The 24,168-nt window shown below is 45.0% G+C and overlaps 1 protein-coding gene across 1 annotated transcript; it reads left to right on the plus strand.

Moving 5' to 3' along the window:
* Positions 1 to 163: 163 nt before the first annotated feature.
* LYPLA1 (lysophospholipase 1) lies at positions 164 to 22,750 on the plus strand. Its single transcript, XM_032470180.1, has 9 exons — positions 164 to 376; positions 1,155 to 1,186; positions 8,883 to 8,948; positions 10,667 to 10,714; positions 12,251 to 12,321; positions 14,655 to 14,728; positions 17,048 to 17,149; positions 18,279 to 18,455; positions 20,968 to 22,750. Exons 1-9 carry the CDS (start codon positions 308 to 310, stop codon positions 21,019 to 21,021), a joined length of 693 nt encoding a protein of 230 aa, XP_032326071.1. The 5' UTR covers positions 164 to 307; the 3' UTR covers positions 21,022 to 22,750.
* Positions 22,751 to 24,168: the final 1,418 nt, after the last annotated feature.

Consider the following 24,168-nt stretch of genomic DNA (forward strand, 5'->3'; position numbering starts at 1 on the left):
CCGCCCCGCGGGACCCCGCCCCGCCCCCGGCCGCCCGCAGGGAGCATGCGCCGCCCGCGGGCCCGCGAGGTCAGCTCGGGCCGCCGCTCCGCCGCAGCCGAGCGCGCGCCGGCCGGACTTTGTGACGCGCGGGCGGCCGGGGGCGCGCGGGGCCCGGAGGGCGGCGCGGCCCCGCGTCGGCGCGCACGCGCCCGAGCGCGCGCCCGTGGGGCGGGCCGGACTCGCCGCTCGCTCGCACGCCCTTGGGCCCGGCCGGGCGCCCGCTCTGCCTTCCGCTTCCGACGCGCGCGGTCGGTCGAGCCGGTGTATGTGCGGCAATAACATGTCTGTCCCGCTGCCCGCCGTCGTGCCCGCCACCCGGAAGGCCACCGCCGCGGTGAGTGCCGGCCCGGCGCGGGGTCAGGTCCGGCGGGCGGCGGGGCGGGCGCGGCGCGGCCCGGCTGCGTGGGCGCGGCGCAGGGTCGCGGCGGGGCCGGAGGCTCGGTGCCCCGCACCCCCAGGCCCCCCACCCCTCACCCCGACCCCTCACCCCGCCGGGGCCCCCACCCCAGCCCCCAGCCCTCCCCGGGGCCCCCGCCCCCGCGCCGGTGGAGACGCGCCCCAACCCGAGGTGGCTTTGGAGCGTGTGTCCGTCTCGTCTGTGGACGCGGGAAGTCTCGGGTCCGCAGGAGAGCGACTTGGTTTTCTCGCCTCGCACCCCTGTCCTCTGTTAAAGAAGTTGGAGGCTTGGTGTCTTTTCCGGTCAGAGGTGCTGTTCCTGGCTGACTTGTGCGAGAGCATTTGAAACTTACTTTCCCCGGCCTCCCACCCCCGCCGCCCGGAAGCTCCTTTTTTGTGATGGAAAAATTCCACCGTACATGTGAGACTTTGACTTGAAAGGGAGAAACTATTTTTCTTAGAATGTGGTCGATTGCCCTGAAGAGTGTCTAACTGGGACCTCGCCGAGTGCCAAAACCCCACGTTAATTATCTTAGGAGCTGCAAGGAGAGAAGCTAAGTGCTTCTGCCGCCTGAGAGAGGTCTGTAGAGATTAACCAACTTGCTGCAGGCGGTGTTGCGCAGTCCCGGCGTCCACCTTAAGCAGAGCTCCGGTGGGGAGCAGCTCTGGGGGGCTTATCTAGGCGTCGCTTATTAATGTTTCCTCCTCTCTTCTAGGTGATTTTCCTTCATGGACTGGGAGATACAGGGTAGGTACCGTTGTTAGCGCCAGTAATGAAACGGGGCCATGCAGCTCTTCGCCTCCACGGTCAGAGGTTTACCGTTTAGGAGCTCCAGGACTGTGTTATAAAAAAAGGGTTACTAGTAGTATTTCTTACAGTCCAGTAATGAGGTAGAATCCTTTCTTTCTTGAAGACCACCACAATTTTCCCCTCATCATCTTGATTTGTCATTTTTCAACTCCTGTTTCTGGAACATATTAAAATTGCAAACTCCTCCTTGAGTTGCTGTGGCTGTTGGATACCAGAGATGAGAGGTATGTTTGTAGCAAGTGCAATTGAGAGCTTTCCAGAAGAGGTACAGTTTCAGGGCAGGTTGAGGAGAACTGGTTGATTTTGATAGAAGAAATAAGAGCAGTGTGGGGTCTTGAACGAGAGCTGGGAGGTTCCGAAAAAAAGAAAAACCAGTTGAAGGGCAGGGGACGCAGCTCAGATTTCTTGGGAGGTTTTGAAACACATTTGGTTGTGCTAACTTTGGATAGATGACTTAGCTTTCATTCAGGCTTTTTCTATATGGAGAGGTTTTTAAAATTTAAATCAGTGATGATCTGTTTGAAACTTAAGTAAAATTGTTACAAAATTGCAGAATTGGAGGAAAAGTGAAGATAAGTAAATTTTGATAAAATAGCCAGGAAACTGTTAAACCTTTATAAGGAGGCGCTGGGCTAGATTAATTCATAAAAGTCATTCCCAGTATTCCTTTATGGCTGCCAAGCAGAGGTGCCTGACACATGCCTTGCATGGAGTTCTGGGAAAGTTTATAGGACTCTTTCTGGACCATCAGGGAGTCCTAGGAAAAAGAGAGACTTATTTTACTATTTATTTACTTATTTCAGTGAACAGAGGTTTTAGAGAAGCTCTGTTTTATCACCAAGCCCCTCCTGATGCTGAGAGCCAGGCAAAATCTTGCTACCCTGTAACCTTCCTAATAAAGTGAAAGTCCAGGTCTGAAGAATTGGTCCAAGAGAGAAACAGTTCAGTTGTAGGAAGGTTCTCTGTGGACCCCAATTTAGCCAAATTCCTGAGACTGAAATTAAGAATGGAAATGATGAAGGAAACGAGCAACGTGAGATTCAAAATACCAAGAGCAGCCGTGCCGTCTTGGCTGAGAAGTACGTGTGTATAAGAAATGAAAGTTGTCCAGTTCTGAAAATACTCTGTGAGCGAGCACTAAGGAGAGCTGGTGCCAGCTTGGTTCCGTGAATACACGACAAAATTCAGAGCCGACCAGTCTGACAAGGGGCAGTATTATGTTTAAAATATTTTTTGGAGAACTAGTTAAACTTCTTTTGTCTGGTTAACTCAGGGGATGTTGGGAATTACGTGATTCAGTTTGTTACTTATAAAAATGGGCAGCTTTTGCCTTTTTTGTTGTTGTTGTTAAGATTCTTCTTGGCAGAACCAGCCAAGATGTGCTGTCTGGTGACTTAGGTCTTGCAGTCTTAGATTCCTCATGAAAATTGTTTGGCAGCCAAATAGGATTGGGAGACCCTGTGTAGTTTCATATTTTCTGAATTCTGATATGTCATTCTCACCACATTTTTATGCTTCTGAGATTGATAGTCATCTTATCTGTTGTGTGTATTGTGGTGATTTTTTTTTTAATAGAAAGCTTTTCTTCAGTGATGCCTCTTAGATTGTCACGTCCTCCTCTTGAGAGTTTGCAGTGTGTACAGTAGCACGTTTAAAGCTCTGAAAAGTTCTGCAAGAAACACATCTGACCGTCAAAGTGGTCCTGTGCATGATGTGTACAATAAACTGTGAAACATACTCAAGGAAATACATTTTAGACCAAACTCTGTTGCATGAGATCAATTTTCCTTCCAAAAAAAATAGCTTTTGTTGTGATTATGAAAATATTCCATTTGTATTGTAAAACAATTTCAAATGCACATATGCTTGAAAAGAGAATGAAAATCTTGAAATCCTACAACCCAGAGATCCATGTTTATCTTTGATAGCATTTTAAAAATGTTTTATCTTGAAGTGCTTTCAAATTTGTAGAAGAATTGCAGGAATAAAACAGATTCCTCACTACCTTTTACTCAGATTCCCTAACCTCGATTGAATATGTTACTGTGTTTACCAAAACCTCCAAGAGTAAATACGATTCTTTATTCCAAACTTTAGCCTGTCCCTCCGAAGAACAAGGAGAGACCCTTATACAACCACAAAAAATGATCCAATTCAGGAAATTTAGCACTTATTTAATATCATCATCTGATAGGCGGTTACCTGACAGACTCCAGCCGTTGCCCCGGTAACGTCCTTTGTTGTAACCCTCTCTGCTGGCGGGCAGCTGGCCCGCGGGGCACTGAGCTGCTCAGATCTCTAGTCTCTTAATCTGGAACCGTCCCTCAGCTCTGTGGTGGCGTGCGTGACGTTGGCATTTCTGCAGAGAGCAGGCTGGTCCTTCCGTTGAGGTTTGCTTGACATTTCCTCGTGGTGAGGTTCAGTTTTTGCATTTTTGGTACAAATACGACGTAGGTTTCACTGCCCTGCTCATTGCATCGCCTCAGGAGACAGGCAGTGCCTTCTGTCCCATGGCTGACAGTGGCCTGGATCACCTGATGAAGGTGGTATCTTCCTGCCAGGCCCCTCCGCTGCTGCTGTTTACCCTGTGTACTGAGAGCAGCACGTGGGGAGATACTTTGAGGCCATGCAGACTGTACGTCAGACTTTCACCCAGTGTTTTCAGCATCCGTTGATGATCCTTGCTGGCACGGCTGTGACGGTGATGTGATTTTCTGACCCTGCCACTCCCTTTATTAGTTTGCCACTCCCCATTTATGCAGTTGGACTCATAGGTCTCCCTTATTGGGTCATGTGCCATCATTATTACGTGAAACTTTTAACTTCAAATTTACAGGAAAGTTACAGAAATCGTGTTTAGAAGTCCTTCTGCCCTTCACTTAGATTACCCAATCGGTAACATTTCTTACCGATTTGAGAACAAGTTGCAGGCATACTGCCTCGTTACTCCATAAAGCTTCAGTGTGTATTTTGTCAGTGCAAGGATGCTGCCTCGTGACCACGGTGTAGCCATCAGTCAGAAGTTGACGTTGCTCTGGTGCTACCATCACCTCCGCCAACCCCATTCATGTTTCCGTGATTTGACCCACTGATGTCCTTTGTGGGTTCAGGATCACAAGTTAGTTCGTTAGATTGAGTTCACCCATCTCTCGAGTCTCCTTCAGTCTGGAGCAGTCCGTTTTCTTGTCTTCCGTGACCTTGACACTTTCCCCACGCAGGCCAGTTACTGGCTAAAGTGACGTCTCCCTTTTGGCAGGAACGCCACAGAGGTGCTGCTGCTGCGCAGGTCTCAGGCCCACCCAGGTTCATGTTTGTCCCTTTGGTGATGATGTTACGTTTCATCACCTGGTTAAGATAGTGTCTTAACTAACAGGTTCCTCCACAGCAAAATTAGTAAGTATAGTTGCACTTTGAAAGTATTTTGTAGGGAGATACTTTGATTTTTATGAAAACATCTGTTTTGCCTGTGAATTTAGCATCCATTAACAGTTGCTGTCTGAATCTATTATGATGGTTGCCAAATGCAGATCTTTTTAAAAATCCCTTCGGTCTAGATTCATTTGTTGGCAGTCTACAGTGTGGGTAGAACTTTCCCTTCTCCTTGGCTTATTGTGTATGCATGCATTCATTTTAAATCAGTGTAGACGCTTGGATTCCTGTTTTACTCTGACGGTTACAATCCGCTGTTAAATCTGTATTTATTTTGATGCTCAAATCATCCCGCCCTCAGCCAGGGGGGAGCCCTTTTCACTGGTGCTTACACCTTTGGAGCACAACCCCATCACTCCTTAAGCACTTCCTTGCTTTCTGGGGCAAGATCTTTTCCAGAGGCCACAGGCAACCACAGTCTGGATGGCCGAAACCAACAGAAGTTTGTTCAAGAGGCTACACACCCAATATCGAGGTGTCCGAAGGTGCCTGCACCCCCTCCGAGGACCCTCAGAGAGGCTCCTTTGCCCCTTCCAGTTCCTGTACGCTCCTGGGGCTCCTTGGCCTGTGACCGCCTACCTCCAGTCTCTGCCTCCCTCTTCACGTGACCTTTCCTGCTGTTTATCTGTGTTCTCTCTGCCTCTTACAAGGACACCTTACCTACGTGTAGGGACCACCCTAATCCAGTGTGACCTCGCCTTGATCCTTAATAAATTACACCTGCAAAGACCCTCTTTCCAAATAAGGTCACATTCTGAGGTTCCCTTTAGACATGGATTTTGAGGGGTATAATTCACCATTACGCCAGCGTTTGCTCACTGCCTTTCGTGGCCTCACGGTTTCTCACAGTTTTGCTTCTTTTTGTGTATTTGACACACTTTCTTGTCACCCAGAAGTGGACCATCCTAGCTCTGACTTCGTATCTGCATCCTAGCTCTGAGTAGTCATGTCCAGTTAAGACGCCAACTCATCTGGGTCATTTGGCTCTTGGCCAATTAGTGAGACTGAACAGAACGTGCAGGGGAGACTCCGTCACAGCGCTGGGTCGGTGGGACGGGCACGGGACTGTGAGGTGTTCCTTGTGCACATCTGGGAAGGTTCCTTGAGTTTTTAGTTCCATGCGGTGTTACTGTGGGTAGTGAACATAATGGAAATACACTTCAGTTACTTTGTAGTCTTTTCTAAAAAGAGCGCCACTGAGAAGCAGAATAGAGTGAATTTGCAGTTGTCTTGGGGTGTGCCCCCAAATTCACTTTCTGAACTCATATAAGCCTTTGTGCGTGTCCACATTTTGTTTTCCTTTTCTGCTTTCTAATAATAAAGGGAAATATATTCTGATTAATCTAGGTTTCTGAATATAGACTGTGTTTAATTGAAGCTTTGTGTAGAGTTCTTAAATTCTTGAATTCAGAGGTTTCCACTGACCTTGAAAACTGTCAAAAGGACTGGAAGCAAGTGGGCCGTGCTTCTGTATGGTATGGTTGGGGGTGAAGATTTTATAGCCTGTGGGGACCTTTGAAATCATCCAGGACAAGCAGCTCAGGCTGTGGATGGGGAAACGGAGGGCTGGACAGGCACTGATCCTCACCCTTTAGCATAAACGTCTCCTGCGAGGCTCGATGGTGATGGTGGCCCCACCACCAGAGTTTCTGGTTCAGTAGCTGTGGGGTGGGGCCCAGGGATCTGCATCACTAACAAGTTGCTGGGTGGTACCACACTTGTGCAAACCACTGGACTGAGTGAGGCCACCCTTCTAGAGACAGACAGAGTTGGGACTAGAACCCAAGATTCCTACTCCTTTTACTTACGTAAATGTTCTCGGTTTCTCATGTAAAACAGAGATTGGCAAACAATGGGCCACAGTTCAGTTCTTTCACTTTCTGAGAAACTAATTTTGTTTTTGTTAATGTTATTTATTGATGTATAATTTCCTGTAATTCATACCATGAAAGTCATACTTGTAAAATGTACAATTCTGTAGTTTTTAGGATATTTGTAAAGTTGTTTGACCATTACTGCTGTCTTAATTCCCGAATATTTTCAGCATCCCAGAGAGAAACGCCCGTTAGCAGATGGCCTTCATGCCCCCTGGCAACCGGCAGTTTCCTTCTGGTTTCTATGGATTAGCCTATTCTGGGTATTTCATACCTAATATAGTGGAATCAGACGATATGTGATCTTTTGTGTCTTGAGTTCCTTCACGTAGCATAATGTTTTTTCTGGTTCATCCATGTTGTAATGTGTATCGGTACTTTATTCCCAAATAATGTTCCATTGTATGGATAAATACCACATTTTAAGGATTCATTCATCAGTTGATAAACATTTGGATTGTTTCCACTTTTTGGCTATTATGAATAATGCTACTTTGAACATTTGTGCAAGATTTTACATGGACATAGGTTTTTAGTTCTCGTGCTTAATTGCTGAGTCACTGGTTTATGTATAACTCTTTGAGGACCTCCTAGACTTGTCCGGAGTGGCTGCACTATTTTGCGCTTGTACCAGCAGTGTTTGAGGGTTCTAATTTTTTCACATTCTCACCAGTATTTGTTATTATCTTTTTATTATAGCTATTTTTAGGGTATTCTATGTATAAGATCATAAAATCTGTAAACAGAGGTAATTTTACTTGGCTTTCCAATTCCTTTTATTTCTTTTTCTTGCCCAGTTGCTCTGACTAGAACTTCCAGTACCGTGTTAAATAGAAGTGGTGAAAGCGTGTGTCGTATTTTGAATTACTTTTGTATATGGTGTGAGGTAGGAGTCTAACTTCATCCTGTTTAATGTGGATTTCCACTTACTCCAGTTGCTTTTATTGAAAAGACTATTTCTTCCCCATTGATTTTTCTTGGCACCCTTTTCAGAAGTAAGTTGACCATAAATGTGAGGGTTTATTTCTGTATTCTCAGACCTATTCTATTGATTTGTATGTCTTTTCTTATTACAGTACCACAGTCTTGATTACTGTTGCTTTGGCATAACTTTTGAAATTGGAAATGTGAGTCCTTTAACAATATTTTTTTTTCAAGATTGTTTTGGCTATTCTGGGTCTCGTGAAGTGTCCAAATGAATTTCAGAATGAGCTTGTCAGTTTCTGCAGAGCCAGCTGTGGTTCTGATCAAGGTTGCGTTGACTCTGTAGATCCTCTTGGGGACCACTGCTGTCTTGAGAATAGTTAAGTCTTCCAGAACACGGGATGTCCGTTTTTATACGTCTTCTTTAATTTCTTTCAACATGTGTTGTAGTTTTCACAGTGAAGTCTCACATGCACACACAGCACACACACAAGACACACACAGGAACTCACATGGAAACACACATACACATGCACACACACATAGCCAACTTCTAAACCAGTGCCTGCTCAGTGTCAGTGTTACGTAAGTGTTAATGCTAATACTGTTGTCATTAATTTTTCTCTAAGTCCGTAACACTTTTGGAGAAGGTAGATTAAAATAGAGAAGTAGTTAACAGAAAAGCATTTAGTATTTATTTCTAGACTATTTTATATATATAAAATGGCTTAAGTTCTATTTTATCCTTAATAGAGGTCACGTAAAAGTGTCAGGTGTAGCGTCAACTGTAAACAAGCAGGGAGCTGCGTGTACATATAGTATGGTCCCATTTTTGTAAAATCTGTGTCCATTTTTCAAGTGAACTGCATGGAAAAAAATGGAAGGAAATACATAAAAAGAATAACTATTTCTGGCTAGAAGGATTGTGATGATTTACATTTTTTAGTTTTCCTCAATCTGTTTTGAGCAGTTGTATGTTCACGTGCGCACAAGGAGATGACGTTAAGGTTGTTACTGTTAATGGTGTCGTAAGCATGTAGAGCCATCAGACAGCTGATGGACTTTACTCCTTGAGGCTTTTTTTCTTTGTATAAAATGTGAATTTTATTATCTATATTGCCTACTTTGTAAGCAACATTGTTGTGAGGTTATAAAGTGATAAAAAATATATTTTGTAAGTTACAAAGCCCAGTGGAGATACATGAAAGGAAAAATACTGTTCCTCAAATCATGAGAGGTCATCTTTATCCACAGGTAGAGCGTAAATAATAAACTGCGTTGTTTCTAGGTCGGTAGTGGTGTTTTAAGGAGTTAAAATTTACCCTCAGAGATTTACTATTCTGTTGCTAACTTACTGGAATTTCAAACAATATCTAATGGCATTATTCAAATTATTTCTCTACCAGGCATGGGTGGGCGGAGGCCTTTGCAGATATCAGAAGTGCCCACATCAAGTATATCTGCCCACATGCGTAAGTGTTGTTAATTTTCAGGTTTGGGATTCAGAATCTGATGAGACAACTGTGATCACTTTACTTTTCCAGAAAAGTATTTGAATATAATTAATTTTTATCTTTTAAATGTTCAGCTTAAAAATAAAGATCAGTAAATTCTTTAAAACAGAATGATATCTTGGTTATGTTGAATTTTTTCTTTTCTTTTCTTTTTCGTTAAGAAATTTAAAATAATCCTCTTTTGGAGATCAGTTGAACTCACAGCCAAAAAATTCTTTTAGATACACAAACATCTGTGAAGTGCTAAGGATGTCTGTGAGCTGTCTCTGAAGGGGTTTGCCTGTCAGGTGTGTGAGAAATCTTTACTGCCTTGAAAACAGTCCTGAAGTTACCGGTTAGAGGCAGTGTGACGCCCCGTGGAGAGACCACAGACTTTGCAGTCGGTTACATTTGGTTTCGAATTCTGAGAATGCTTGTGGGTGTCAAAAAGCAACGAGTAAGTTTTGAGCAAACTCAGAAAACTGGTAAGATTAGCAGGTCTTAGGTCAGAGGGTCCCGAGAAGCAGTGGCCTGGAGAAGACAAATAGGATTAGACGCCAACAGTTCGTATTTCATCCTCAGAGGTGTTAGTGGCAGTAGGGCTGATAAATATAAAAGAGGATGAGCAACAGGGACCGACTGTGCAGCACAGGGACCTATATTCAGTTCTTGCAATGAGCCGTAATGGAAAAGAATCTGAAAAAATACACGTACAAGTGCTATATGTATAACTGAATCGCTTTGCGATTGAAAGTAACATTGTAAATCAACTGCACTTCAATAAAAAATAAGAATTAAAATGTGAAAGAGGAAAAACATCTGAGATTAGGTAAGAAAACACTCCGTTCCCTGGAGTAGATGGTTTTCCCACTGTTGCCGGCCAGCAGCTGGGTACCTCTGTTAGTCCGACCCCTGCAGGAGACGGAATTCTTGATTGTGTTGGAATTTCTGCTGTATTGTTATTGGCCCCAAGATTGAATTCGGTTTAAGGCTATTTCCCAACCTAGGGAAGTTTATGTTCTCAAGGAAATTTTAGTAAGATTTTGAGGTCTCTGAGGTAGGCTTGTTTCATGAGTCGAGAGGGTGGTGGTGAGCTGTAGTTGTGGGGTGTGTGTTTTCCTTTCCTTTGTCCCTGTCTACCCTCAGGTTTTCCAGCAAATTTTTCATCATAGCCTTGATTCGGGTTATATGGACACTTAGGCAAAACTTACGTTTCCCTTATTTATTTAGAGGTCTCTCAAATAAGCAAGGTGCACAGCTAAGAACTAGAAAATAAGCAAAGATGTAATTTGAGCCTGCGGGAATGGATGCCACGGTCTCTGTGCAGTGAACTGCTCACTCCTTAGTGCCTCAGCCAGAGGCTCGTATTTTATACATTTCCAACTGTCTTGGTTACTGGTTTTCCTTCTCGTGTCTGGTTTGAAATTATGAAGTGAAGGTGTTGAAAAAGAAAGATATTTTCATTTGCCAGACTTAGTCCTTCCTGGCTGCTGCTCTGTCCTGAGAACACACTTGGGGGGCGGTTTGGAGAACAGAGCTGTAAGGTGTGGATGCTGCGGAGCCGCTGATATATTACACTTGCGGCACGCGGTTCTGGGTGAGCCTCGAGTAGTGATCCATCTTTAATTGCTGGAATTTATCAGGTTTTGTGCTTCGTTATATTATTCTTACTCTGCTTTTGTTCCTTTCCCGTGTAGGCCAGTTATGCCTGTAACATTAAATATGAACATGGCCATGCCTTCTTGGTGAGTAAGACTCTGCTTATCCAGTAAGAACTTTTTATTTATACTTAGTTGTTTTTCTTTCATCAGAAGTGAGTTTGCAGACAGCAGTTTTTAATGAACTATTTTTAAGTTGCAAAGATTCACAATTAACTTTAAATTTAACCTTTCACTGTTTCTCTATAACTGGTTTTCGAACTTTAGATTCGGGGTAAACTTACGGAGCTGCACCAGCAGGGAGAGGAGCGGGAGACAAGGGGCGACTAGAAGCACGCGGGGAGTCTCTCGTTCTGCTCCATACACCTTTGCTGATTTCAGTGACCAGACGCCTGCACGAGCCCACGTGGCCTCCACTCTGATGAAGGCACGGCCTCTTCACCCTTCCAACGTCTTGCCTTTCTGGGGAGCTGGCGAGTTTTTAAGGAAACCATTTTCTGTTCAGCCCTCTCAAGACGTTTCAGGATAGAAGACCTCCCCGTGCGCTTCACCATCTGGAAGGAGTGTCAGTTCTTTGTTCTCTGGGCCACTTCCAGGCCTTGATTTCTTCCTGCTGCCCTCTGGACTCCTGCCAGCAGGTCTTTTCACCCCTCCCTCCCCTCCAGCCCCGCAGCCGTCCTGCCTTTCAGGTAGTTGCGGACCCAGGGTGAGCGGCTTGTCCACAGCCTCGGCCAGCGGGTGGCTTCCTTGACTCTCCTCTTCTCGGTGACATCATCCTTGGCCTTGGCCACCTGGAACAGCCCTGTCTCTGAAGTCCCTTCATTCAGACCTGACTGAGCTTGCGTGCCCATCTCCACACCACTGTCGAGACCCCATCAGGACTTCCAGCCTGTTGCCGTCTTGTCCTCGGCTTGCTCCCTCCCGTCCCTAAGCCACCCCTGCGCCGCCTTTTTCAATCTACTTTCAGTTCCTTGGTAACTTTTACAGATTCCTTCCTGCCTCGGCCTCTGATTCTTTCATCTTCCCTCTCCCCATCCAGAACCAAACTTTCTACCTGACGTCTCTTGAGACCGTAGTGGAAGCACGTAGCCGGGGCCAGAGGAAGGCCTCCCGGTCTCTGGCTGGAGGTTGCCGCTGTGCGATGGGAAGGTTTTGCAGAAGGCGGCTGGACAGCAGCATAGCCACCTGTGCTGAGCAGGGTGGACCCTGCCTGCAGGGTGACGTGGCACCGTAGGTCTGCTCGGTGGGCTGCCTCAGGACGCAGTGGAAGGAGATGAGCAGCTGGCATGCACTGCGGACTTCTTAGGCTGTGCTTTGAGATTCCTGTGTGGCTGTCAGATTGGGCTAGGCAATTCTTTAGATGTTTCTACGTTAAAAATTACGTGGCACTGTGGCTTTAATAGAATCTGTATCTAGTTGGGTGAAAGGAACTTACGGAATGTCAGATTCGTGCGTTTAAGTTGACTGGCCTACAAAGACAGTTTAATTTGAATTTAATGTTCTGGAGAATATCCTTGGTTTGCTTTTTTTGCAGAACTACCGCGAGTTTAGTGACACACTCCTACCAAGAGTAGATATTCTTAGAATCGAATGATTCTTTTAGGATTTTGTCTTATTTTCCAGGTTTGACATCATTGGGCTTTCACCAGACTCGCAGGAGGATGAGCCTGGAATTAAACAGGCAGCAGAAAATGGTAAGTAAGAGGAGCTTCATAGTGGAGTCCTGTAGTTGTGCTGCTGTGCATGAGACACTGAGCGGCTACCTGCACGCGGGTGGCAGCGCTGCTCCCTCCCTCCCTCCCTGACCGCACTCTGCCTTGCTTGACTCCTTTGTTGTCCATGAAGACGAGGTGGACGGGGAGGAGAGGCGTTTATCGACCTCCAGCTGGGTCAGACCCATCGCTTTGCTTTGACTGACGCAGGCAAGTGGGGAAGATCGTAGCATGTCTAAGAGTCCTGGCCAGTCACCGTCAGGAAGGGGATGTGAGATAAGGACGAAAATAATGACATGACGATGTAGTGACGTACACTGACAGTTACGCTAGTGGTTGATTTCAGTGTGGTGCCCGCGTGCACCCTGCTGGCACCGGGCCGTGCTCCCGGACCGTCTCGGGTAACCCTGCCCTGGTAACAAGTGTCAGCTCCCGTGTGCAGACTCTCCGCTCGTGCTCTCCCTCGTGAACGTGGCGACTTCTCTTATATTTTGGGTGAAAGCGTAAAGAACACCGACTTACTGGGAGAAGCCTGGTTTTAGCACACTCACAGAAGCACATATTTCCTTTGCACACACGTGTGTGCTGAAATGCTGATGTGGAGACAGCGTGATGGCCAGGGTGGCCTGCAGTGTAACCTGGGAGGTGACGAGGTGGCCTGACGCTGACGGGACCAGCCCGGCTGGGAGTTGACCACGGCAGAAGCGAGGTGGCATGTACCTGGGCAGACATTACATGCTCTTTCTGTTTTCACATTTGTTTGAAATTTCCCGAAATTGTTTAAAAACCAAAAGCCAGTAGGATCCTTTTTAAAAATATTTAAAAAAAATTTTTTTTTAAGAATAATTCAACTTTAAAACAGGGAAGGTGCATTCAAAACATACTGGATATTTAGGCATTTCAAACCAAGAACACTGAGCTTTAGGATCATCACAAAGTAAGTCAAAGATAGAACCCTAGAGCCGGTATTCTGTCAAGAGATAAATAGGTGATAAAGTACCTGTTGGGTCTGGGGCTGAGTTGTTAGATCCTTGGAGGACGGGCGGTGGGCTTGTGGCCTGGTGGGTTGCAGAGTGAAGTTTCTTTCCCTCTAATGTATTACTGGAGAGAATCAGGTTCAGACTCGGAGCCGGGAAGGAAAGGTGTCTCTGTCTGGGGCTGAGAGGATGTGCCAGTGGACACGGAGGGGAGGGCTGAGATTGGGTCCAGGGATGGGAATCAGGACCCATCAGGGCACCGCTGACTGCTGTCTCGGGATGTGGTCTAGCTTTGTCTCGGCAGGTGCTATAACCCGGGAGTAAAGCTGGTGAAGCGGGAGTGGTCCCCCAGCTCCCTGCTGGCAAGGCTCATGTCCCCCAGCCCCAGCCACGACCCCCTCTGCATCTTCTCCCCTTGGGGCTCGCATACCCCCCAGTAAACCCCTTGTCCTCTTCAGCAAGACTTCCGTCTCGTAACCTCCTTTCCTGCCCTCTAGCCCGTTCTCCATGCACTCACCAGGGTGCCTCTTGCTTTTCATATTGTTCTAAGAACTAAATTATATTTAAAAAATCATTTTTAATTTGGGTATTTAGGGGTTTTGCAGTATTCTAATAGAAGCAGATTTTTGTTTTTTGATAAAAAGGAAATGTAAAGTTGGAAATTTTAATCTTAAAAAGATGAAACTCTTACACATATGTCATAAATGAAAGGAGATAAATTTGTAAAAGGTACAGATATCCCAAAAATACAGTATTATAAAGCAAAAGGAAGTCCTCCAAGTTATCAAGTAGTATATTTAATGATGAGCGTCAAAGCATTTTGCAGAAACAGAAGAACTCATTTGATTTTCCTCTCCAAATCGTTTGCTGAATATAGGGAAGATTAATACTGTGGGGGTTTTTTTTTTTTGAATAATAGAATGAACGGTTTAAACACTGTAAATCACAAACCAGGTAAACTACTTAACTACTTATGATTTTAAAATAACAGCTTTTAGGTATAAATGCCTATGGTTCATTGAAGGGAGAGAAATATAAAATGTGTATGAGCAGAACTGACCATAATTAAAAGAATCCCCAACTCCACCTATTGGAGAAAGAACTTGTTTACAAATTATGTGACAGGAAGTAATTGAACAGCGAAAGCAACACCTGCAAAATCTGAGCTTTTGAAAATGCACCCTAATTTTGTATTTCAATAGAGTGCTTCAATTTTTTCACTTGTTTTAACCGTTAATACACTTTGTACTTTTCTGTTACTAGTTTTTTCCTGTGTAAATTGTATCAATGGACTTGACTTTGAAAGCATTGGTGATTTAACTTTCATGTTATTTTTAGTAAAAGCTCTGATAGAACAAGAGGTGAAGAACGGCATTCCTTCCAGCAGAATTGTTCTGGGAGGGTTTTCTCAGGTAAGGAGGAAGTTGGGGCGGTGTACCAGCGCGTTGGGGTGTTTGTCCAGAGGTCTGGTCTCAGCCCTTTCTCTGTGGGGAAGTGCTTTTCCAGGAGGGTGTTACCGGCTCTGATATACTGCTTACCTTTAACTCTGACTTTAGTTTGAATGGACTAGAAATAACGATTGATTAGAGAGTACTCTTTGTCATACTCTTTTTTAGTTTTCTCTCTTCAGTGATAGCCTTCACTTTATAGATTATGTCTTGAAAATCAGTTTATTAGGTAAATTGATTGGAACCTGGAATGCATTTTTTCTAAATAACCTTAGTACACCAGTAGTTAGATCACGAAGTTAACACTGTGGACCACTTCAAACAAAACTGTTTAAACGCAGGTGTGAGTCCCCTGTCCCAGGAGACGGCTGGTGGGACAGTAGGTTGAAGACATGAGAATTTCTTCCCTCTTTTTGTCACAGTCAGATTCCCAGTAGTTGAGCCCCTGTAGCAGATTCCCCTGTAAGCCTGAAGGGGTGAGATCAGAGTAGGGGCTCCCACAGGGCGACCCAGTGCTGGGGGCTGGATGTCTACCCCCGGGGAGACCTCTGCAGTGTGCTGCACTGGCCCGGGTGGGGCCGTGCGGTCAGCGTGTGGCCGCTTCCTTCCCTCCCTGCATCTGTCCTGTCTCTGGGGTGCCTCAGCCTCGCCCCATATTCTCGGATTCCCTCAGTGGTGTCCTGTCCTTGAACGTGGACATCAGTTGTCTGCGTCACCACCTTGTGACTTTATCCTCTCCCCTCTTTTTGTCATGGAAAACAGGTTTTAGGTTAAAATATATGATGTATATTCTTAGCATCTTTCTTCTTTTCTTTCTATACTTTTTGTCCTACCTTCCATACTTTGTCTGCAGTTACCTCATATTGACTTCACATCTTAGTTCACCATGTCACTCACCGCAAAAGTGCCCGAGCTTCTAACCTGTAAATCCTTCTAAGTCAACAATTTAGTGTCCAGACGACCTGAATTAGGGCAGCGTCCGAATTAACGGAATTATTTGGAGTTAGAATTCAATAGAAAGATAGGTTGTTGATATAATACAGCAAAAAGATTTGTTATTGGTTTGATACTTGTTGAAATTCATAGGTAATGTACATTGTACTACACATTGTGACATAAATGTGGGTGCAAAAGTGAGTGCTTGATTTAGACAGTCTGTGTACGAGATTCTTTGATTACAGTTTGCAGAAACCAACTCCTAATACCTTTATCAAGAAAGAGTAAGTAATGAGTCTGGGATCACATCGAGGAGGCCAGGGGTGAGAATAAAGCGGGCCCAGGAAAGAGCACAGGCTTGGCAGAGCCACCGGGACTTACCCCCTCCTCGCCCGCTGCTCTGCCCGCCTGCTCGGTCCTCCTCTCTGTCTGCAGCTGGCTTCCTGCTGCTGTCGCTTTTCCGTGTTACAGTTCCAGCCACACAGACAGAGACTGACAGTCACTGAATTTCACTTTTAAAATCCTGGGGGAAGGACTCTCCTGAATGAGAAAGAATCTCGCATCCTCACGTGGCTCAGTGAGCCCTGGGCACGGTCAGGATGACGTGCGTCCCCTGGGCTGAACGCGGGCCCGGATGCAGGGTGTGGTGAGCTAGGAGGTGCTGCTCCAGAGGTGTCTGCTGTGGCGTCCTTGTCATCGTCAATTTTTTCATTAAAGTATTTTATATTCTTTGTAATATATTTCCTGCCTCTGTTTTTTTTTTTTTGAAGTATAGTCGATTTACAACATTGTGTTAATTTGTGGTGTACAGCGTAGTGATTCAGTTATGTGCATGTATATATATATATATATATATATATATATATATATATATATATATATATATTCCTTTTCATATTCTTTTTTTATTATAGGTTGTTACAAGATACCGAATGTAGTTCCCTCTGCTTTACAGGAGAACCTTGTTTATCTCTTTTATATATAGCAGTGTGTATCTGCAGATCTTGAATTCTTTTTTGGAAAATAATACCAGTTTAAGACTAGATTTGATTTTCTACGTAAGACTTTGCAAAGAAGAAAATCATAACTATAAATTCAGAATATTCCTAAGGCATTGTCAGGGCAGCAGCTAACTCTGCTGTTAACGGTGTCTGGCTGGTTGGGCGGCCCTCAGTGTAGACAGTCAGGTCCTCGACACGGTGGGCTGTGCACGTAGTCCTGCCGTTTGCCGGATTGCATCTGATGTCCGCTACCCAGTTTGGTTTTGTGCGTACAGTATGGGTAACAGGAATCACTCCTGTTGCCGTTGGAGAAGATGGTCTGCCTGACCCGTTCCTGTCTTTCCAGGGAGGAGCTTTGTCTCTGTACACCGCACTGACCACGCAGCAGAAGCTGGCAGGTGTCACGGCGCTCAGCTGCTGGCTCCCATTGCAGACTTCATTTCCACAGGTGCCGACAGGCGGGTGCGGGACCCAGCTGGGATGGGAGACTGATGCTGAGGGCACGGTTGTCGATTTTTTTAAATTAGTAAACTTAATTAGGGGGAGAAGCTTTTAGATTTATTTATCATTACTAGTTTTTTAATGGCGGTACTGGGGATTGAACCCAGGACCTCGGTGCATGCTAGGCATGCTCTCCACCACTGAGCTCCACCCTCCCCCTAAAATTAATTTTTTTAGGGCAGTTTTAAGTTCACCACAAAATTGAGCAGAAAGTTTCCATATGCCCACTGTCCCCGTCCACACACAGCCTCCGCATGGAGCTCCCCCAGCACGGGGTCTATTCCCACACTGACACATCATTGTCACCCACAGCCTGTGGTTGAAATCAGTCACCCTTTTCAAAAAGAATTTTCGTAGACTCTGGTGATGTGCCACTTGGCTTTATCTGTGCCCTACAGTGTCTTCACTGCAGACCACACAGAGGGGAATAAGTCCTTAAAAGAGGAAAAAGGAAAGAAGTCCTGATTGTCATAAGTTCTATATTTGAAGTGTTTGCTACATTTTAAGATATATATCAAAATTAAGGCTATTTTTATATGTAGAAATAATATTTCTGAGCGCTCAGGGCTTGACAGCGGGGATTTTGCCGTAGAATGTAATTCCTACGTACCCAGCAGAGGAAAGCGGTTTGTGGGACACATTTATACATGGGGGTATGGACGTGATTTTATTTTCGAATTCATCTTTAAATCTTGTTTTTTCCCCTAGCACTGTAGAGTAGCTTTTTGGTGTGCTGCACACAGTAAGTGCTGGTTGCTAACCATCTTATTTAAAAATCAAATAAGAGTTGAGAAGAGCGTGGCTCGGCTAAAACACACCTCGTGTCAGGACACTGAGCATATAATGAGGTTACACTCCACGTCAGGAACCAGTTCATTAGGAAGACGTGTCACACGGGACGGGGTACAGACGGGGTACAGACGTCCTGTAAAAGTTTAAAAAGAGATGGGTGTGCAGGGATGGAAGGAGCCAGACGTGACCTGTCCTGGGGTAGGGTGTCTGTCCACAGTTCACACACGCAGCATAGTGCTCCACCTGCTGGAGTAAATAACTTGGGTTTGTTCTGGCTTTCGCAGGGTCCTATCAGCGGCGTGAATAGAGACATTTCCATCCTTCAGTGCCATGGAACCTTGGATCGTTTAGTCCCCCTAATGTTTGGTTCTCTTACTGCTGAAAAGCTAAAAACCTTGGTAAATCCAGCCAACGTCATCTTCAGAACCTACGAAGGCATGATGCACAGTTCATGTCAACAGGTAAACGTTTGGAAGCAGGAACCGTAGAGACAGATTTACAATGTCTGCATGTGATGTTTTTAAGATGGTAACATTTGACTGCTTGTGGGTTAAAGACGTTAATGAATTCACATTGAACCATAGGTTAGTAGGACTTAGACCAAAGTTTATTCAGTTTAATTCGATGAACCTTCACTGATCTATTAATGCCAGCAGAGTGCATAATTCAAGGACAAATTAAAAACATCCCTGTATTAAAAATCTAAAGTAGGTTAATTAAAATAAAATCAGGAATTTTAGTAGAGGAGAAGGATGTTTACCCAAGTAACTTTATAGAAAGCGGAATGTTCTGTGTGCTACGTTGGGAGGTTTTTAAAAAGTCCTTGAAGAAGTATGAGGGGTGAGATTGATTTCATCTCAGGAAGCACTAAGGTCACGAGGAAAGAGCCAGATTTTGAAGGATGGGCAGGCTCTGGAGAGTAGGTGTGCAGAGCTTGGGCTGCGGGACAGGAGGGCCTGTCCAGGGGCCGCAGGACGGAGTCAGGAGAGCCCCCCCCCCCCACCTGGGAGGGACATGTGCTGTGCTGAGCTCCCGTGTGCCCTCAGCAGAGCGAGCTGCGACCTGGCCTACATTCTGGAGACAGAGGAGGAGAGCCCAGTAGGGTTCGGTGACTAATTCTGTGGGGTGGGACAGAAGGGGGCAAACCACGGAGGCCTTAGATTTCAGCTCTGATGACCGAGAGGATCATGAAGCATGTACAGGACAGCTTAGGGTAACAGGAAGGAGATGAGGTGAGTCTGTGAACAGACTGAGACTCACGGGGCCTGTGGCATCAGAACGGGGTGTTGGAGACGCTTGTCCGACGGTCAGGCCTGTGGTAGACACTGAGGGGTTGACCAGCGAGGGATTTCTGCGGGAGGGCGCCCTGAGGAAGGCGAGGGCCAGAGCTCTGGGGGTTAAAGGGGTCAGGTGTGAACGGGGGACAGGCGGGGAGAACTCGGGGTGCAGGAGCGAGTACCCTGATTCGGACAACCACCCTGCCCGGTGAGGAGGAGCCACACGGAGGGGCCGGGTAGAGAGGATGGGGCCGACCTTGCGAAGACGGGTTTGGTGACGGGGAAGGAGTGGGAAGGCTGTTTCGCAGTGTGACGGGAGGAGACCCTGGGGGTGCGGGGGAGGGAGGGAGGAGGCGATGGGTGGGGGGCTGTTCAGGGACCCTGCCCTGTAAGTAAGCTCTGAAATGGGTGGCGTTTGCCTTGGAGTTACGGAGAGGACACTTGGGGCCCCGGGGAGACGAGGCCGGTGTCCATGCCAGAGGCGCGCTGGCATCCCGTATTAGGGCCTCTTTCCCTTCTTGGTAAAGGAGGAGACATGCTCGCTTGTTCAGAATGAAGCACGTCAGGGTAGGTTTGGGGCTTGAAAAGGCCCGGGATAAGAGGTGTTGAGACAGCTCACGTTAACATTCTGTGCAGCTCTCGGCCCGGCTAAGCCACTTGCTTTAGGGGCAGAGAAGACCCCTAGTGATACGACTGACCCAGGGAGACCAGGGGTCCCTGGGTTCTAGGTTGTTACTGGGAACATCTTTGGAACCCAATGAACTCTGAATCCTGAAAGGGAGGCAGGGCCCCCTGAGCGGGGGCAGGGGCCGCGGGTCGGAGCATTGGTTTTCAGAGCTGGCCTCGCCCCCCCCAGGGACCCCACCAGGACCCCACCACTTAGGAAACAGCCCAGACAGCAGAGCTGCAGGGCCAGCGAGGCATCGGTGCTGTGTGCACGAGTTCCTACAGTGAAAGCTCTGTTCCTGGCTCCCTGTGCACCCGCACTGGGGGCCAGCTGGGCTGCGTGGTTAGGAGCAGAAGGGGAGGGGAGGTGGTGCCGGCAGGCTCTCAGGACCGCAGGGTGAGTAACAGAGGCCACCGTCACGCTGGCCGTTCTTTCCTGAGTAAAGGAGAAGGTTGAAGGTTCTCTGCATTGCTGACGTGTGCATCTGTGAGGCTGAACTGGGAGACACTGCGGGAAGTGCGGAGACTGGGAGAGTTTGCTCCATGCTGGGTGTTCGGTGTGTTCACCTCCACGTCTCTCCAGGCCTGCCTTAGGCTGGTTGTATGTAAATCCTTCTGAAAGGCACACGGTATTTGCTGGTTTGGCGTTTTGTTCCAATGAGGGGATGTTAGAGGCATGGATGCTTAGTTGCCCGTGACTGTGCTCTTTCTGAGTCTTCTCCGTGTGGTTGTTGTCTTCCTTCCGCCCCCAGTGTTTTCTTTTGTTCAAGTGGAGCAAAACACAGACCATTTTCTCGGGACGAGATCGTACATGAGAGCTGGCATTTGAATGTGCGATAAAAGAATTGCAGGAAACGTTTTCAGATTTCTTTGGGGGCCTCCTTTCTCGTTTACACTTTTTATTTAATTGTAGTTGTAAAAAGGTGAATCCACCTTGCCTGTGCACACCATGGATTTAGTTAGTGGTACTTTAGTGGGGATTTAATTTCTGATTTGTGTAACTGCTTATTAAGTCCCTTTATTCCAACAGGAAATGATGGATGTCAAGCAATTCATTGATAAACTCCTACCTCCCGTTGACTGAGTCACGAAGAGGCCTTGTGTGGGAGTCACACCAGCATCCTCGTGGTAGAGAGAAAAGCTTGTCCTGCGCCTGCTCTCGAAACCTCTGATGTTTGCAGTGTTAAAATGTTTTGCAAATATGCACCAATGACACAGACTAAATAAACCTCCTCTTGGGAAATTTATGATCATTTAGGTTTCTGTATATGTATTTGTATAATATGATCCAGATTCTACTAGTATTAAAATAGAGGAAGCAGCTAGCTTCTTTTTCCCAAATGTAATTCAGAAAAATAATAAAATACTACAACCAGATTTTTTATTACATCACTTGAAAATTATTAGTATGCTTAATGAAAACTTGTTCAGGTATAAATGAGTGGCTAAAATGTAACTGGTTTATGCATGCTGTGACTTAGTCCACGGACTTACTCCAGGATGACTTTGTCACCATGCAGTGTGTGTATTTTTATATTTACGTGCGTCACGTGCACTTAATGATTTTAAGGCGTCATAAGAATGAGGTGTTACTACATTACTCCTAATAGTAGGGTTAATGCTTCTAAGTGTCAATAAAGAGTAATACTGCTCTCTTCAATTAGTGGCCCTTTATTTTGGGGACCAGGTTTTTCTTTCCTGAATGTAATTTCTATTTAAAATTATTTTTGCCTCTCTAGAAAAGAAATGTATTCTTTCTTGTTCATCCTTCGTAACAGACCAGATACCACCTCCTTGCCATAGACATCCGCTGTCAGTACCTGCTGTGACTTGACACTGAATCGCAGACAGGATGGTATTTAAAACGTACTTGAGCTTACAGGAAGAAACCAGACACCCCTTCAAACGTCCTACGCTACTTACTTCTCAAACTGTACCTTTGTCTGAAGTTTAGACCGACATAGTTCCTAGAATCTATAGTCCTGGTAACAAAAATAATTCTGTGTTTGTATTTTTCTGTAATTGACTGAAAATAATTAGGTCACATTCTAGTATGTTCATGAATATTTAAGACTGATCTTAAAAAACTAATTTTTAAGACAATTTGCTCTAAGGTGACTCTCTTTGTAGCGTAGTTTTAGTTTACTGATTTTGTACATCTGTTTGAAACCAGCTGCTGTGGGAAAGGAGCAATCCATTAGAAAATTCTGCTTTGCTTTTATCTGCCAGTGGACTTCTTTGAAATTTTTACTTTAGTCAGGTGATTTTTTTTTAAAAATTACTTTTTGTGCATACATAAAAGTAGCGATTACTTGATTTTAAATCATCAAAAATTTCAGGTTATTGGTGGAAATTATTTGGAAACAAATTTATGGGTAATAAAAGTCAGTCAGAACTCAATACATATGGCATAGTTACCACACAGTTTAATATGCAGCAAAAATGTACACTTGGTATTTCTGAACTGTTGTCAATCTTTCTGCCATATTCCAACTGACTAAAACAATGTTAGGAATGTATCTTTATAAATGGGTGCTACTTGATAGTGGAAATAATTTGGTAATGGACTATAGAGAATGTTAATAATGAAGCCATATGTTTATGTCTGGATTTAAAATTTTTAAACAATCATTTACTAAGTCATTTTGCTCTACCTTGATTATAAGCTGTTGTTTCACTTACACAAATCAGCAAGATCTAACTTATGGCAAGAAATATTCCGTTGAAATATTGTGCTGTAACGTGGGAAAATGTAAATCTTTTTCACGGTTTCTATCAATGTGAAATAAAACTCAATTCTCACTTTTCTCTGACTGGCTTTTTCGAAATTTTTTTTTAACTTTTGGGTTTGCCTTGGAATGGCTGCCTGTAATGAGAAGGAGGAAAATGACAATGTGCCCCCAGGAATATACCCTCAGGGAGAGAAATCCTGGTGCCGGTGTGGTCAGCCTGGAGCGGAACCAGGCAGGAAGAAGGCTTCTCCTGTTCCTCAGTGCTAACAAGCTAAAAAAAAGTCCTGAACTGGCTTTTCAGTGTTCCTAACCTGTTTTAAGTTTTGTTTGGTGTTTTCCTTTTGTCTTTTCCTTTTATGTCGTATTCATGGGATTTTTAAGTTGGTGTCATAAATTGGTTCTCCAAAGAGTTTTTCTCCTTTTATTTTGCTACTGACGCCTAACTTTTCCCAGTAAAGGAATCCTGTCCTGTCTCTTAAGTGTCAGCTGTAAAAAAGAATGAAGATGCTCTATGTCAATCTAGGGAGGTAAAAGATTTGCACACTAAAAACTATAAAATGTTGTGGGAAGAAATTAAAGTAGACATAACTAAATGGAAAGACATTCCAATTTTATGAATTAGAAGGGTTAATTTCATCAAACTGGCCATGATAAACTTTTAAGACCTTGGATTTGGCAATGGTTTCTTAGATATGACACAAAGTACAAACAACAAAAGAAAACAGATACGTTGGACTTTGATAAAATTAAATAGGTTTGTGCATTAATAATCACTATCAGGAGAAAAAACCCAGAGTGGGAAGCAATATTTTCAAATCATATCTGATAAGAGTTTAGTGTCCTGGACATATGAAGAGCTCTTAAATCTCAACAACAAAGACAGTCTGGTTGAAAATTGGGTGTAGGATTAGTCACGACATGTCTCCAGATGCACAAATGGCCAACAAGCATATTAAAATATGCTCAACACAGGTATTAGGGAAGTGCAAATTAAAACCACAAAGAGATGCCACTTCACATCCACAAGGAGAGTTAGCATAAAAGTATGGGTAGAAACAAGCATTGACAAGGATGTGGAGCAATTGGAACCCTAGTATATTTCTGGTGGGAATGTAAAATGGTGCAGCTGCTGCAGGAAAACAGATTCCTCAAAATTAAATACTTACCATATGACCTAGCAACCCACTCCTGGGTACATACTGAAAAGGACTGAAAATAGGTGTTTCCACAAAACCTTGTACATAAGTATTCACAGCAGTACTATTCCGCAAGAGTGAAAATGTGGAACAGAGAAAGCTAAGCAGAAACAACCCGAGCAACCCTCCCTTGATGAATGAATAAATGAAATGCGGTGCGTCCCTTCCAATGCAAGTACTAACCAACCGTAAGGCGGAATGAAAGACTGACAGCTGCCACAGCATGAACTTTGCAAAGTCATGTTAAGTGAAAGGAGCCAGTCCAAAAAGTCACATATTGTATGATTATATGAACGATCAGAG

Source organism: Camelus ferus, chromosome 29, assembly GCF_009834535.1.
Source record: "Camelus ferus isolate YT-003-E chromosome 29, BCGSAC_Cfer_1.0, whole genome shotgun sequence".
In the NCBI taxonomy this organism is placed as follows: Eukaryota; Metazoa; Chordata; class Mammalia; order Artiodactyla; family Camelidae; genus Camelus; species Camelus ferus.